Source organism: Pelodiscus sinensis, chromosome 2, assembly GCF_052426305.1.
Source record: "Pelodiscus sinensis isolate ZL-2025 chromosome 2, ASM5242630v1, whole genome shotgun sequence".
In the NCBI taxonomy this organism is placed as follows: Eukaryota; Metazoa; Chordata; order Testudines; family Trionychidae; genus Pelodiscus; species Pelodiscus sinensis.
In genome coordinates this window covers 117338795-117355151 of record NC_143053.1, presented here as the reverse complement: position 1 = coordinate 117355151, position 16357 = coordinate 117338795, and the positions used below count along the sequence as shown (strand labels likewise).

At 44.1% G+C, this 16357-nt stretch overlaps 1 protein-coding gene and 1 long non-coding RNA gene across 10 annotated transcripts in view; one reads left to right on the top strand and one right to left on the bottom strand.

Moving 5' to 3' along the window:
- Positions 1-1165: 1165 nt before the first annotated feature.
- On the bottom strand, positions 1166-10750 carry LOC112543991 (uncharacterized). Of its 4 annotated transcripts, none has more exons than XR_012901680.2 (3): positions 9879-10666; positions 7718-9485; positions 1166-3991 (listed from the first exon to the last, which is right to left on the bottom strand). It is a non-coding gene; the product is annotated as an uncharacterized LOC112543991 (long non-coding RNA). The 4 variants fall into 4 exon arrangements; XR_003087286.3 differs by lacking the exon at positions 1166-3991 and having other exon boundaries at positions 7617-7900; positions 9236-9485; positions 9879-10581; XR_003087287.3 differs by lacking the exon at positions 1166-3991 and having other exon boundaries at positions 7617-7900; positions 9307-9485; positions 9879-10576.
- A 1518-nt stretch (positions 10751-12268) lies between these two features.
- Positions 12269-16357, top strand: part of PRP4K (pre-mRNA processing factor kinase PRP4K) — a 56774-nt gene continuing 52685 nt past the window's right edge. For all 6 annotated transcript variants that reach the window (XR_012901676.2, XR_012901677.2, XR_012901675.2 and 3 more), the window contains exon 1: positions 12269-12427. Coding sequence is in view for 2 of the 6 variants with exons in the window: in XM_006138815.4 (XP_006138877.1) it covers positions 12390-12427 (38 nt within the window). In the remaining 4 variants the exon portion in view is untranslated. The remainder of the gene's footprint in view (positions 12428-16357) is intronic.

The following is a 16357-nucleotide window of genomic DNA, read 5'->3' as shown; positions in this document are numbered from 1 at the left end:
GCGCAAAAACTGCTGCTAATTAATTATGCAAATGAAGTGCAGTGATATTCTACGCTGCTTCATTTGCATAAGCTTTTGCGGAAGAAGGCTGTAGTATAGACATAGCCTTTCTGTGAAACACCAACAGGAGGCCTGGCCAGATTATTACAAAAAGACTACTAGTCAAGGGAACAGAAGCTCTGGACTGACCAATAGCCCTTGGGATGTGCCAGTCCACATCTGATGAGCTTTCCTATTAATACTGAGATTAGTATTCATGGCAGCAATGGCTTCTACCTGTAAAGAACAGAGTCCTGCATGACAGGTGACTTGCTCATGTGACAAACTCCATCTTGCAGCTGTACTTGTCAGATTCCATCCACACCAGGAAAGATATAGAAGGCCTGGAAATCCCTCCATTTTGTCTTCAATCCTGCTTCTCAGCTTTGGAGGATCTTTGCTACAAACTGAAGCTTTAAACAAAGGATTGAATGACCCATCCTAACTGTGGATGTACTCGAGACATTTAAGCCCGCAATCTATTTAATCACTGCTATAAGCCTGCACCAAGAACTTTGTAGTTGTATGTATTTAACCTGTTCTACACTCACCTTTTCTTCCAATAAAGCTTTAGCTTTTAAAGGTTTGGCAAAAGTGTGCTTTTTGAGTAAGACCTGAGTTATAAACTGACCTGGGATGTAGCTGATCCTCTGGGATCAGAAAAAACCTTTATTTGATTAGATTGGTTTTCATAACCTCTCATCTGTACAAGAACTGGTACTGATGGCAACACAAGAAAATTAGGGTACATCTAGACTACATGCCTCTGTCGCCAGAGGCATGTAGATTAGGCTACCAGGCACAGGAAAATGAAGCGGCGATTTAAATAATCGCTGCTTCATTTAAATTTACATGGCTGCCGCGCTGAGCCGATCAGCTGTTTGTCGGCTCAGTGTGATAGTCTGGACGCGCATGTGTCGATTTCAAAGGCATTTGTCGACCACCCAGGTATGCCTCCTGGGATGAGGTTTACCTGGGTGGTCGACAAATGCCTTTGACGTCGACACCCGCGCGTCCAGACTACCGCGCTGAGCTGACAAGCAGCTGATCGGCTCAGCACGGCAGCCATGTAAATTTAAATGAAGCGGCGATTATTTAAATTGCCGCTTCATTTTCTTATGCCTGGTAGCCTAATCTACATGCCTCTGGCGACACAATTGGTTTTTCTTGAGCTCTGTCAGTCAGAACATTATACCTTGGAATTTCAATCTAGTCCATTGGGGACCGAGTATCATAAATTCAGAACCTATAGTCATACGTCAAATCAGGGTGTCAATTTAGTGCTGTTTGACATAAGACAGTCCTTGGACTTAAAACATTCGACTTATTTAATATGAGCTAGATGACATCAGAAAACTGATTTGCACAATTCAAACGCACTCAAACTGGCATTTCAACACAATCCAACCTTCACATTCTGTAACTTCCAATGAAGGGCACAGTCAGCATGAGGCAGTCAGAACAGGATCAAGATACTCAGTTCTCATGTAAAACAAACCTCAAACCTCCTATAATCAAAACCATGCCGTGCTCCTCTCAACAGAACCAAAGTTATAGCATATAAGTGTACATTAAGCTTCCTGCAAGTACCAGTCTTTGAGTCTCCGGTTGAGTCACATTTGCCAGTTCTTTTAATATCCTCAGTGGATCGATTTCTCCTTCTCTTCAGGCTGACCTACTGCTTTGCAGCATACCAAAGTGGTGTACCAAAATCATCTTATTTGATTAGCTGCTCTAGGTACATACCTTTAAGCTTCATACACATTTAAGCATGAACTACCTAATGCTCTACTGGAAATGGTTTGAGGCTAGGGGTGAGATGGGTGCTGATTAATGAGGTTTCTAATCTGAAATGGTATTTCTTTACTTGCTTCTGGGAGAGTTGCTTGTCAGGGGACGAATAGTTTGTGTAATACATTTTAAAATCCACTACTCCAGTGGACAGGTGTCATTGCAGATTTCTTCCAATCATTTCCCATTAAATTGACTAAGGTGACGCTAAGGTCTCTGCTCAATGCAAGGCACATAAAATGTTTTCACACATGACAGTTCAAATTATTAAACTTTTCCATTACTAGGTATAGTTAACTCCAACATTTTTTTCATCTCCAATTAAAAAAATAGGATATTGGATAGAACTCAGATGTGAATTTACACAGTTTAAGCTCCTTTGTTGTTTCAAATTATGCCATCTTAAGGTATACATGTACACTGCAGCCAGGACAATGTGACTTGAAGCTTGTGTAGACATAACTGCATTAGCTTTAATCTAGCTACTTCACAAAAAACTGCAGTCATGATAAACAGTAGCACAGACCTCACAGAAGACAGGACAAACCCACCCGATTCTCCGGATACATATTTGCATTTTTAGCACATGCTGAAGCCTGTAATTCAGCAGTCCCATTGCTATTTTCAGCATGCTAGCGAGATTAAAGCTAACACAGGTGTATTTACACAAATAGTGGTTATTTGAAATATATACAAACCATACAGAACATTATTCATCTCCTTACACTGACAAGCATGTAATTGATATAATGAACTTGTATAACAGATACACCTGTCAAATGTTCTTGACAGTGCTATTTACTTAAAAACACAGTACGGAACTTTTGCTGAATTTAATTTATTATGTGTAAGGCCCTACTTAATTCGCAATATTGAAGATCCTGCAATATTAGGCTTCCGCCACAATGTTGGTAGGAGCCCCTGTTCCTAGACCTGCGCTCTCACTCTTTGCACTGGGCTGCCAACAGTGGAAAATCATGGAAAAGTAATAATGGACCTTATTAGCACAAATAAGAAAGTCCATATGATGGACTAGACTAGGCTCTGAGGTCCCCTGCTGGAAGCCTTGTGGTCCTGCCACACCCCACCCCAGAAGAAGGCAGAGAGAGGTGCTCTGAGTTTCCTAGAGCATTTATATGAGAACCAGTCAGTTAGGATACACCAGATGAGTATAAAAAGAGCTGCAGTGCCAGAACAAGGGTAGTTCCTTGCTAGAGCTGGAGAAGAGGTAAAGGTGAAGAATGTGCTGTAAGTGACCCTGGGAATTATAGCAGCAATGCAATTATTTAAAGGGAAATTGCAGATAGTCTTCTACAGGGTCGTGGAGGTGGGACATGGACTACTAGAGGGTGGTCCTGGGTTGCCCTAACTGCCATTAGCTACTGGGGGAGGAAGCCTGTGATTGGGGATAGATGAAGACTTCGGGGTAGTGTAACTCAGTAACTAGGTTAAATTGACTGATTGCCTTCTCCCCCACCCCGTGTTGTGGGGGCATTGGGAAGGCTTGTGAGGCACATGGGGCCTTTTGCTCCTGCACTGGTATCAGCCCAGACTCACCTGCACTAATGAACAAGGCCCTTCTGGGGGCACTGAGGGAAGGAACCTGTCCCCCACAGCAAGGGGGCCTCCCCCATAATTCCATCAGGCCCCTGTTGGGAGGGATGCCTATTCCTCAAGGTACCCCACTCCATAGTGCAGCCACAGAGCCCTCTCCTCTCCACTCCCCACCAGAGAGAAACCAGGATGTGACTGGCCGTGTTCTTCTGTTGGGAATGAAGGCTGGCTCCCTTCTCTCCCTCATTGCGACCCAGACTAACCATATCTGCCGCCTGTCACCTGCCAAGCCCAGTGGCGGTGGGCAAGCTGGGCAGATGGTTGGCCCCAAGTTCTAGAATCTCCCCAGCCGCCCCACTCCCTGCACCCTTCTGCTTACTTGAATTTTGACGTGCAATTGCTGATGGGAGTGCTGCGGCTGTCTGATTGACATCACTCGCAAGACCTGATCTCACAGACACAGGGCACTCCAGGTGGGACAGGCGCAATGTGAAGCAGAGTACACAATAGCAGCCTGTGGCAGAAGGCTGTTTTAAACGAAGAACATATTGATTCCGGCTGCTGTGATGGACGACCCGGTGAAGACAGAACCTCGTGTCCCTGCCACCTGATAAGTGGAGAAGGTGGTTGGGGGCCTCCCACATCAAATAGTGATGTGAGGTGAGTCCAGCACATGCTACTTTGGGGGGGGCAGTAGACCAGTTTGCACCTACAGGGGATGAGCAGCTGCTCTTAGGGGAGTGCACACAGCTTGTGAGGCCCAGCTCATGGGTCTTATTGAAGTCCTGGGAGGATTTCACAGGTGTAATGGCCCAGTAGTTCACGACCCGGTACCGGTCTGCAGCCCAGCAGTTGGGAACTGCGTATGTAGATCATATTCTTGCAGGCAGCATGTATGGTAAGAGCAGTCTTGGTTCCCATGTAGACTTGCACAATGCCCTTTAGTCAAGTACTGAATGGTTACAGGATTTAATCTAACACTTAAAAAGCTATTGCAATAAAGTCTGAAATGAGAAGTATGTTCTTACACAATAGGACAACTCTAGTTCCAGCTATATTCCTCTTAACATTATGAATGTTTAAACTTCAAATCATAACTGAATGCGGATTCCAAGTGAAGTGGAACTTGAAATAAATCTACAAATTCCATTTCCAAATTTAATATCCCTTTTCTTCTCCTCTAAAAGACTTGTATTTGCCTCTCTTCCTGCATCAGCTCCATGACTACTGATCCCTAACTCTCAGCTGCTTTAAGTCACTAGCTTAAAAACCAGTTAAAATTGTTTTTTGCCAACTGGAGAGGACGTGAATCAGAAATTCTCAAAGTAACAGGAAACAGTTTTTATAAAAAAAACCAGCTTTCTTCACATTTAACACCTCATTGACATAAAAAGCTAAGTATGGGAAACTTCCAGGCCACGCATTTAACCTCATTGGCATTGGCCCAAGTGACAGGTACTCCCCCCCACTTCTTTTTCTGTTATAAATTCTGAGAGTCTCCGTTTTTCTCCACTCAAGCTCATCTGAAGAAGTGGGTTTTGCCAAGGAAAACTCATGATATGATATATATATTTTTAGTCAGTCTCCAAGGTGCCACAGGACTACTTGCTTTTACTAGTAAGGTACTATTTTAAACCAACTACTCTCTAATTTACCATTAAAATAATTAACTACATTTTGAAATCACTATATAGAATCTTTAATCTCAGGGGGAACAATCTCGAGAGATTAAGACCAAAACTTTCAAAATCCTACTCAGGACTTGTCTCCACTTAAACTGCTACAGCACTTAAACACAGCACCACCTATGCTGACAGAAGGGATTCTCCTGTTGGCATAGGTGGTGCTGTAGCAGGAGCTAGTGGGATAACAACATTAAGCCTGGGAGTGAATGGGAATGGGGAGTGCAGGGCCACATGATGTCAGAGGAAAAGGATGGGCAGAGACACCAAGGGTCAAGGCAGACTGAATCGGAGATGGCCAGGGTCTGCATGGGGGAGGCTCCCCAACTTTCTAACAATTAAATGTCAGGGTGTTGTACTCCTGATTAACCACTGAAAGCACATTTTTGTTGTTAAAAAAATCCCCTGACGTTTTATTTTTTGTAAGGTGGCAAAAAGAAACAAATGTTATTTGGCTACATTGCCAGATCCTTGACAAATTATTCATGTGCTGATTTGCCAGATCCTTGACAAATTATTCATGTGCTGATTTTGGTATCTATTGCCACAAGCTCCTAATTAGCTCCCTCCACACTGCCTGCTATCCACCCACTATACCTAGAAGGTAGCAGATTTAGGAATGCTATTCATGTAACACTGCACGTCTTGTTCTACTTGTACAATTCAAATTTCCATTTCCTAATTTCTTAACACATTCAGTTAAAGAAAGATTCACATTCACAGAGTTAAATGCCTAGTATATGGAAAATATCCAAGAATCCCAAACCAAGGAAGACAGAGAACATTTGTATAGTACCTTAGTATTTCTAATGAAGTGTCCTCTATGGCACAATGCAGGACTTAATATAACTGTGTAAATTCCATGTACATAACAGGGATGTACGCGACTAATGAACTATCCAATAAGCAAATGCTTACTGGATAGTTGACTAGTCTCTCTCCCCCTCCCCCGCCACTATCAGGCTAAGCTTATCAGGTAGTTGACTACTCATCACTTATAGCCCTATGGGGAACCTTTTTTGGGTCGGGGGGGCTGCTGATCTACAGAAAAGTCAGTTGGGTGGGGATGCGTCATTGGCACAGGAGTGCCAGCATATGATTCTCAATGCTGGGCGGGAGGCAGGAACTCTGAGCCCCAGGGATTGCCTCTGGCTGGCTCCTGGGCCTTAGGTTCCCCACCCCTGATTTATAATGTTTACTTGTTTAATTTCTCACATTGATCAATGGAATAGGCTAGATAGATTAAATTTGAGTTGCTGGTTAGTCAGGTTCACTTTTAAGAGATCATATTTGCATGATACTGGAATAACTGGTTGGTTAACAATAGAGGAAAATACTAGTTTTTTAAATGTTTGCACTAGAAATACAAAAAACAACCCACCATATCATTTAATCTTAGACTTTAGGAAGACGCTTATGGTGTAAATAAATTATATTTTCATCAAATTGACCAGAAATTGGGTCTGATTTTGTTTTCATTAATTTCAACAAGAGCAGAATTGGTTCCATGGTACCTTTAAATGTAAACCTATGACCTGAAATCCAGCTTCTCTACCATATGGGTTACAGAATTTTCAAGTATGCATATTTCTTCTTAAATTTTTATTTTTAAAAGTATGGCTAAATATCCAAATTACTGGTGAAGATATGCTAAAAATTTACAGCTCTTCAGCAAAAGTAGGCTTCTAGAGTGAAATGTAAATACGTTCCTTTTAGTAGAATCAGATGACACCTCATAAGATTTTCTCTCTCTCAAAAATTTTTATATATATAAAAAAAAAAAAAAAATCACACACTACATTGCACTAGCTTTGAATCAGTAATATGCAGGAAAAAACCCCTCAAATCACTCTTATGAACCAAATGAAATTAAAAGACAAACAAAAGAGTTCAAACATACATCCTTAACTATAAATTTCCATATGTTTAAATTGGGGCTTTGTGATTGTTGTGTGTTTTCTGTATTTAAATTTATGTAATTAGTAAACCATTAAATAAAAATATTTATAAAGTAAGAACAAAACAATACTAGCCCTTTGCTGCCCCCTTCTGGGATATACAAGTTTCTCACAGAAAACAGTAATCAGGAATTCAGCAGTAAAATAAACTAGCTTACAGCCTCAAGCCACTTTAGCCTACACCTGAACTCAAAAAACTCTTAACTTTTTCCAAAGTAATACACTAACACAGACTGGTTCTTCGCTATCTTGCCTGTCTTCTTTTTTCACCCTCCACCTCCCCAAAAAGTGTCAGCAAAAAGTCACTCTGCCCACCTAGTCTAAAACCCCTAGGCAGGTTCACATAACCCTTTTGTTTTAGGTTGTGGGGACAAGGAGTAGATGTCTTAACAAGACCCCCTAATTCAAACTCTGGAAGATCAACAGTGGCAACTTAGATCTTCCTCTGTAATGTAGACGTACCCTTAGAGACTAATATATAATATCATGAGCTTTCGTGTGCACAATCCACTTCTGTGTTGTTACATTATTTTCAAGTAAGTTCCATTCAGTCATACAGCTATTGCAATAAAGCACATTGTCATTGTCACCATGATATTTAACATGGATTTAATAAGCATCTTTTCACTTCCGTTTTTGGTCACACATGGCAACATTGTACTCTTTCAGCACTTGGTTTTAAAGTGTAAATACCTTTCAAAGGCTGAGCTAAGTCACAATTTTCAGGTCTGGCCTTCTGACTTTTTTTCTATTTTCATGTTTCACTTCATGCTGGAAATGCAACAGAGGTTTTAATGCTGGAAATGCAAAAGAGATATGAGATGTTCAAATTGGGCTTCCACTTCATCTTTGCTTCTCTCCCTCATTCACTGGGATCTGTGAAATATAAGAGCAGATTAGCCACCACATAGCAGGACTCCTCAAGTTGAAACTAGCCTAGTTCTTCAAACTGCATGTTTACAAGAAAGTCATAGAATCATAGGACTGGAAGGGACCTCGAGAGGTCATCGAGTCCAGCCCCCCGCCCTCAAGGCAGGACTAAGCTCCGTCTACACCATCCCTGACAGATGTCTATCTAACCTGTTCTTAAATATCTCAAGAGAGGGAGATTCCACCACCTCCCTTGGCAATTTATTCCAATATTTGACCACCCTGACAGTTAGGAATTTTTTCCTAATGTCCAATCTAAACCTCCCTTGCTGCACTTTAAGCCCATTACTCCTTGTCCTGTCCTCAGAAACCAAGAGGAACAAATTTTCTCCTTCCTCCTTGTGACACCCTTTTAGATATTTGAAAACCGCTATCATGTCCCCCCTTAATCTTCTTTTTTCCAAACTAAACAAGCCCAGTTCATGAAGCCTGGCTTCATAGGTCATGTTCTCTAGATCTTTAATCATTCTTGTCGCTCTTCTCTGTACCCTTTACAATTTCTCCACATCTTTCTTGAAATGTGGCGCCCAGAACTGGACACAGTACTCCAGCTGAGGCCTAACTAGTGCAGAGTAGAGCGGCAGAATGACTTCGCGAGTTTTGCTTACAACACACCTGTTGATACAACCTAGAATCATATTTGCTTTTTTTGCAACAGCATCACACTGTTGACTCATATTCAACTTGTGGTCCACTATGACCCCTAGATCCCTTTCCGCCATGCTCCTTCCTAGACAGTCGCTTCCCATCTTGTATGTATGGAACTGATTGTTCCTTCCTAAGTGGAGCACTTTGCATTTCTCTTTATTAAACCTCATCCTGTTTACCTCTGACCATTTCTCTAACTTGCTAAGGTCATTTTGAATTATGTCCCTATCCTCCAAAGAAGTTGCAACCCCACCCAGTTTGGTATCATCTGCAAACTTAATAAGCATACTCTCTATCCCAATATCTACATCACTGATGAAGATATTGAACAGTACGGGTCCCAAAACAGACCCTTGCGGAACTCCACTTGTTATCACTTTCCAGCAGGATTTAGCACCGTTAACAACAACTCTCTGACTACGGTTAGGATTTAGGATTATTAGGAGTGGATTCTCCAGGCTCACATTGCAGCATTCAGGGCTCATATCATGAAGTGTTTGGTAGATAGATCAAAATGACTTCTACAGCACTGAGGATTAAATCAGTGAAGTAAACAAAGAAAATGCAGAAAGCCTTGAAAGATACCATTTCTGTTGTCTATCTCAAGACACTCAGAAAAGTGGCAAACTCTACCTGTTTTAGTGTTCATCATTTGAATTCTGATTTTATTCTCAATACTGCTTGTGAACTGACAAAGTTTGCACCTGTATACTTCAACCAAAATATTTCTATCAGGCTGGCAATTTGGTCTTCTAAGATCTCTGACAGAAACATAACATTCCAGTTGTATGATCTTCTCTGGTAAATGTAGGTTTATACATTTGTAGAGAAGAAATACATTTGTATTTATATTAACATTCTTTCATCTTCAGAGAGTGCCAGTCTGTAAGAGAAACATTAATAAAATAGTTAATAGTTGTTCTATGATCTGCAAACTAATATGTCAGCAATCCTCTGCAGCAGATAATGTTACTGAAAATTTGGGATAAATTAAGATATACATGCCTATTTCTGATATCTCCCAATACAAATCTTCAGTCTAGTAATGGTGATTAGTATACTGGTCAGAATTGTTATCCAACTGCACATTCTGCACTCTACTTTTATGGAAAAGAGAGGTCGAAAACAAGTAAGCAAGCCCAAATCAGGGATTTATTCAAAAAAGCTACTTCTAGCATGTGTTACATTGTCATTACAAGTGTCATGAAATAATCTACTGGTTTGCAGTTCGCAGATCAGATGCAACTTTTTTGTATCTAGCTAGGGGTCTACTTACCTGTTTTCTGGTGCTGTGAATTCCTTTTACGCGGAGGATGGCGAGGAATGAGCTGACCGTACCTGCTACAATGAACATCACACCCAGGGAGGCAGCAGTCGCAGGGGCTAGTGCCAGAGGAAGACAATCAGTGGCGGGTCCCTCTTGCACCTGTCCCGCGAGACCAGCCGGAGGCAGCTCAAACCTTCTCCTTGCTCCTTTTCGCTGCGGCTCCCCAGCGCCTTTGCGCCACCTCTGGCGATAACTGCGCGCTCCTCAGCCGTGGCCGCAGACACGTGCCGCTCACTGGCCGGGTCCCGCGCGTGAAAGAACAGAAGGACGGGTCCATTCCGTTCTGTGGGGGGGGAACTGGGCTGCAGTTGCTGAGTTAGTCTCACCCTGGTTCCGGGCCTGCGCGGCTCTCACACCCAACCACTAGCTTTCTCACTTCCGGCCCGGAACCCAGAGGGCGGTGTTAGAGCGCGCGCTCACCGCGTAGCGCTGCTCCCAGTATTCCATCAGGCTGCCCCTCTGTAAGGGACCGCGCGCAAAGTGACGCATGCAAGAGCACCTAGGTCGGAAGGACTCGTTTGAAATTCAAAGCTTCAGACACCAGTGGCAGCTCAAAGTCCGCGAGTGCCTCCCCGTTTCACATCCCCTTGTCACGCAGCGCATTGAGGGCTTCCTGTGTGAGGTTAGCGCTCAGCCATCTAAACGCTCTTGTGCTTTAAGGTTCTTCATCTTTATTATCCAACACGTGGTTATTTAGTTGCCTATGAACGCTTTGAAGCAGGTATTGGAAAGAGCGATATTATTGTCCAGTATCCTGTACAGTGCCTAGCATAATTCTTTCATAACGCAATCATAGAAGCGCTGAACTGAAAGGGACTTCTATAAGTTATCTTGTGCAGCCCCCAGCACTAAGGCAGAACAAAGTTATAACTAGGCCATATTCACAGAACGTTAGAATTGGAAGGGACCTTGAGAGATTGTCTAGTCCAGCCCCTTGCCCTCAAGGGAGGACTAAGTAGTATCCACCTACAATGATAGATAATAATAGAACAGTACTAAGTATTGGCACCTGAGATGATCAGAATTTTTAAAATATAGTTTAATTTTCTGTGTTTATGTTGTTTCCTCATGCATTTTCTCCCATTTTGAAAATTGAAACACCTTGGCTATGTCTAGACTGGCATGATTTTCCGGAAATGCTTTTAACAGAAAAGTTTTCCATTAAAAGCATTTGCGGAAAAGAGCGTCTAGATTGGCATGGACGCTTTTCCGCAAAAGCACTTTTTGCGGAAAAGCGTTCGTGGCCAATCTAGATGCACTTTTGCGCAAAAAAGCCCTGATCACCATTTTCGCGATCGGGGCTTTTTTGCGCAAAACAACTCTCAGCTGTCTACACTGGCCCTTTTGCGCAAAAGTTTTACACAAAAGGGACTTTTGCCCAAATGGGAGCAGCATAGTATTTCTGCAAAAAGCACTGATTTCTTACAGTAGGAAGTCAGTGCTTTTGCGGAAATTCAAGCAGCCAGTGTAGACAGCTGGCACGTTTTTCTGGAAAAGCGGCTGATTTTCCAGAAAAACTGGCCAGTCTAGACACAGCCCATTGGTTCATTTTTGTGCTAATGCAGCTGTGCTGCTGTAAAATCGTTCATGTAGCCATGGTCACTGACATAAATAAACCACTTTCAATAAGTCTTCTGTATTAACAGTGCTGTCTGCACTTCTCACTTCTGTTTGTGTTATTTATATTGCTCAGAGATATGGTTTTTTTTCCACACCTGTGACCCTCATAAGTTAAACTGACAAAAGCACCAGTATAGACACAGCCTTACTGTTGTCTTCTAACAGCAGGGAAAGGCTGCAAAGGCCCTGAATAGCTGGGCTGGAGATGCTCATTGGTGCCCACTCTTGTTGGCATTAAAACAACTGTAAAATCTTCTTTACCTGGCACATTCTATATTACTTAAATTGACTCCACACACACATGAAATTTAATAATGATAGAAATGTAGCCCTGTTAGTCTGGTGTAGCTGAAACAAAAAACAGGACAATGTAGCACTTTAAAGACTAACAAGATGGTTTATTAAGTGATGACATTTCGTGGGCCAGACCCACTTCCTCAGATCAAATATTTGATCTACACATCCCGAGAGATTCCGAGCACGGGCATGTTCACCTCTCCCCACAAATACCCTGTCCCCTGCCCCAACATCTGCCTCTCACACGCTGGGTGCCCCCGCGTCACGCAGCTTCCAGGTCGCTTGACAGGCTGAAACACGCCACGCCGCTCCCCCAGTCCCTTGCTTTGTGCTTGCGTTTGCCTGGGAGATGCACTTTACAGATGCTCCCTTTAAAAAAAAAAAAAATCCACCGGAAGTGACTTGCTCCCTCGCTGGAGGGTGAGGTTCACTTCCGGTGGTCGCCAAGTTGGTGCGTTTCCACGCTTCGACCCTTGACGGCTCATCGCGCATGCGCTGCGGCCCCGTCTCACTAGCGGCAGCGAAGGAGTTTGGAAGTTCAAAATGGCCGCCGCGGTGGAGTCTGTGCTGCGGGAGCCCGAGTAAGAGACAGGGCGGCCTGGGTGGGAGGGGGCCGCTCTGAGGCGCCAGTGTCGGGAGGTGTCTGTAACGGTCACTCAGACTCACGTTTGCGGGGTGGGGGGAGGGAGAGTCTCGAGGGCCCCGGCTGGGCCTTCGGCCTGAGATCCAGCGCGAGCTGGGGCCGTGGGGCTGCACGAGGCGTTCGTTTCCCCGGCCCCAGCGAGCGCGAGCCGGGCCACGAGGGGAGGGGCCGTGCGCGCGCTTGGCGTTGGGTGCGAGTCCCGGCCTCGTGCGCGTCCCTTCCCGCCTCGGCGCCCAGAGGCGGCTGCTGGAGTACCGGGGGGGGGAGGGGTCAGTCCCGATATTCGGGCTTTTTAAATATAGGAGTTTGCCCCTCCCCCTGCGCTATCTGGATCTTTCCCGCTTGCTGCCTGCTCTCCTTGGGCGGGGGTGTCGCTAGTCCTCATCCCGCCCCGGAGCTGCTGGTGCGCGACCTGCTCTCTAGCGGAACTGGGGCCTTGTCTTGTGTATGGTGCGGTGGGTATTAGACTCAGGGTGCAAAGCACGTTGTAAGAGAGCAGGGAGCTTTCGGACTCTTGTTCTTCATTAGAAACTTTTTTTAAGAGTTAAAAGTGGCTGTTTGAACAACTCCAGGTGGCTGGGACTGAGCGGCAGGCTGGGCCCACTGTTGGTCTCAACTATCCTAAGGTCACAGGCAGTCATGTAAACAAAGGAGGGAAAAAATCCGCCCCCCACAAACCACACAACTGCTTCCTTATGGATGTAGAGCTAGTGTACACTGGCAGCTTACATTAGGATAGGTGCCTGTCTCAATGGTGTGAAACGTCTATAGCCTTAAAAGATGTGATGATGTTAGCCTGACTGTAGAAAATGGAGATGGACAGAATTCTTTAGCCTAAATCAGGGGTTGGCAATGATTTTTTTATGAGGGGGGAGGGCGCTCCAAGAATTTGGTAAGTGATGGTGGGCCACACTCTTCTATGATGATAACGAAGGAGCTTCAGGTCTGGGATGTAGGTTGGGTGCAGATGGGAGCTCAGGGTAGGGGACTTGGGTGCACGAGGGTGTTGAATTAAGGAGGGGGTTGTTACTTGTGGCAGGAGATTGGGGTACAGGAACTGGGAGGGGGTATTGGTTTAGGAAAGGATTCAAAGCAGTTGTCTACAGGGATCATGTGGTCTCTGCCCACCCGTGTGGGACCCTCCATGCACTGCCTACACCACAAGAGAGACCTAGGCAGTTCCCATTGGCTGGTTTCCAGCTAAAGGGACCTGAAATTTTGTTGGGGATGAGGGCAGCATGCGAAAGCCTTCCTTTCCCCCCCGGAGCTCACAGTGCTCCAAGAACCACCTGAGCCCCTGCACCCGACCACTTTGCACAGCATGGGAGGATGCAAAAGGCAGAGAGCCTGGTCCAAAGCTCCTGCTGACTCGCGGGACGGCAGCAGGCCAGATTCTGTCCGCAGGCCATATTTTGCCTGTTCCCTGACCTTGCAATTGCTTCACAAGGAGGGGTTTGCCTATGCTGAAGGGAGAATTCTTTCACATAGTAGGTAGTAGAGCATCTGCAGGAATGCTGCTAGTGGTTTAAGATTTGGAGGATTAAAAGTTAGGTTGACCCAGCTATGTTGACTAAGGATGTGAAAAAATCAATACCTCTGAGTGTTGTAGTTAAGCAGACCTAGTCTCTAGTGTAGGCAGCATAAGTTCAGTGGAAGAATTCTTTTGTTGATGTAGCTGTCACGTATCAGGGATTTAGATAATCTTTTATGCTGATGGGAGAACTCCTCCTGTTGGTGTAGGTGATGTCAAAACTTGGATGTAAAATCCTGTGTAATTGGTTAACGTGTTGTTTAACTGGTTACCCAATCGGGGGGGGGGGGGGCGGGGAGAGGGGGGCACTCCAGGCTGGCTGGGCTAGAGTGTCTTTTCCTTAGCCTGCACTGCCTACTATTTCTTAGTAGGGATGTTAACTATCGTTTATTTATGTAAATGTGTAACCTCTGGAAATTCTAGTGGGTACACATTTACAGGCAGGGAGGAGGCAGAAGCTGGTGCTTGGGGGGAAACCGGCTTTTAAGCCAGCTGTCAGTGATCACAACTCCTGCCTGCTCCCCTCCTCCCCCATAAAGAGGCAGCAGTGCTAGGGGCAGGCGGCTCTATGGGCTGTCCTCAGCCCCTGTGCTGCTGCCACTCTATCAGAGGCAGCAGCCTGGGAGGAGGTAGCAGTGGTTCTGAGAGAGCTGTCTTTAAGTCATTTCCCCCCCCAGCACCGGCTCCCGCCTGCCCTCCCCTGCGGCCTCTGTGGGAGGAGGCTTTGGGGGAGCTAGCTCCCCACAGGCACTGGCTCTCACCTTCCCCTCCTTGCTGCCTCTGATACAGAAGCATTAGGGGAGGGCGGCTGCGTGTATTTAATATAATTAACCAACAAGCCAAGGTTCATTGGTTAATCATGTTATTGACTACACGCTACCATCCCTATTTCTGAGCTCCATGAACATTTATTTTAAAAACATTATAATGATGCAGAAACGTTTTATTGTAATATGTAGTTAATAGCAAAGCATAATGTTGATTTACATAAGTCTGTGTGCAATATTAGCTACACTTTGACAGAATAGTAAAATTCCTAAAGTATTCTTTACGGGCATATATATTCCAGTTCAACTTATTTATGATTTTAAAACCTTTCAGCCCAATCTGTGATATTCTAACTTTGTGAAATTGCAGGAACACCTCTTCCAGCAGAACTACTTTGGAATTTTTTTGCCAGAATCTCCTAGAATTTAGTTTAAAAGAGTTTGCTTATTGCCTTTCTCTCTTTGGTCTTGTGTCTACATTTTCCAACTCATATTGTAAAATAGAATAAGTCTTGTTTTAGATTTTTAAAATTAGATTGTTTTAGTGCCTGTTGATCTGTACAAAACTGTATAGAAATTCCATAACACCATGCAAAACACAACACAAAAGCCCAAAATCTGATGACTGAGAACACCGCACACACCACTTCTATTACCTGAAATAACTTATCAAATATCTTCATGTTTTATTTGAATTATGGAGGCTGGTTGCTTGTTTTTGTCTCTGGTTGTTGCATTGCCCTGCCATGCACGAGAACTGAATTTTGTTGTCTTACTTCCTTATGTTTATCAGGGACTGAATGCACTGGAGAGGCAATAGGATCAGGCTGTGCTGAGGTGGTGTCATATTCTTCTGAAGCAGTCAGGATAGCACAACAAAGAGCAGGGCTGATGGGCCCCAGGATCCCATTCAGCTTTTTAAGTCTGAGGAAAAGATGGAGAGCATAGGACAGCACAAGAGGGTTTTTGGAAGCAGGTATTCAGGCTGGAAGAATAGAGGATTGTTTGGATGATATGGGAGGGCTCATATTTTAATGTGGAAGATCAAGGTGAGAGTTCTCTCTTCTTGGTGTTGTTCTGCCTGACTTTTTAGTCTCTATCCTTTTACATTCTGTGACTCCTTTCACCAGTTATATTTTCTTCTCTCTCACTGGGGACCAAGAGTCAACATGCTTTGGAGATAGAATCTTCTTTCTTAAGAGTGTTGCTGTCTTAAGATTTCTTGCAGCATGTTCCACATCTCATTCCTGTCAAATTTTGGGAAGTACTTCAGTTTCTTACGACCTTGCGGAGAGTACTGTAACCTATCTTTAGAAATCTCAATTTGGTACCTCTGCATTTTGTCAAATATGCAATGAAAGTGTTCTTTAATCCAACGTTTTCTGGGTTGTCACCCAAGACTGCCATAGCACGAAATATATGGCAAAATGGAGGTAAACTTACAGACCAGGAGACATACTTCTCTCCCAAAGAGTTCAATCACAAATTTAATAAACACGTTATTTTTTTAACAAATGTCTTCATCATGGAACATGTCGCCTGGAATGGTGGCTGAAACATGAAGGGGCAT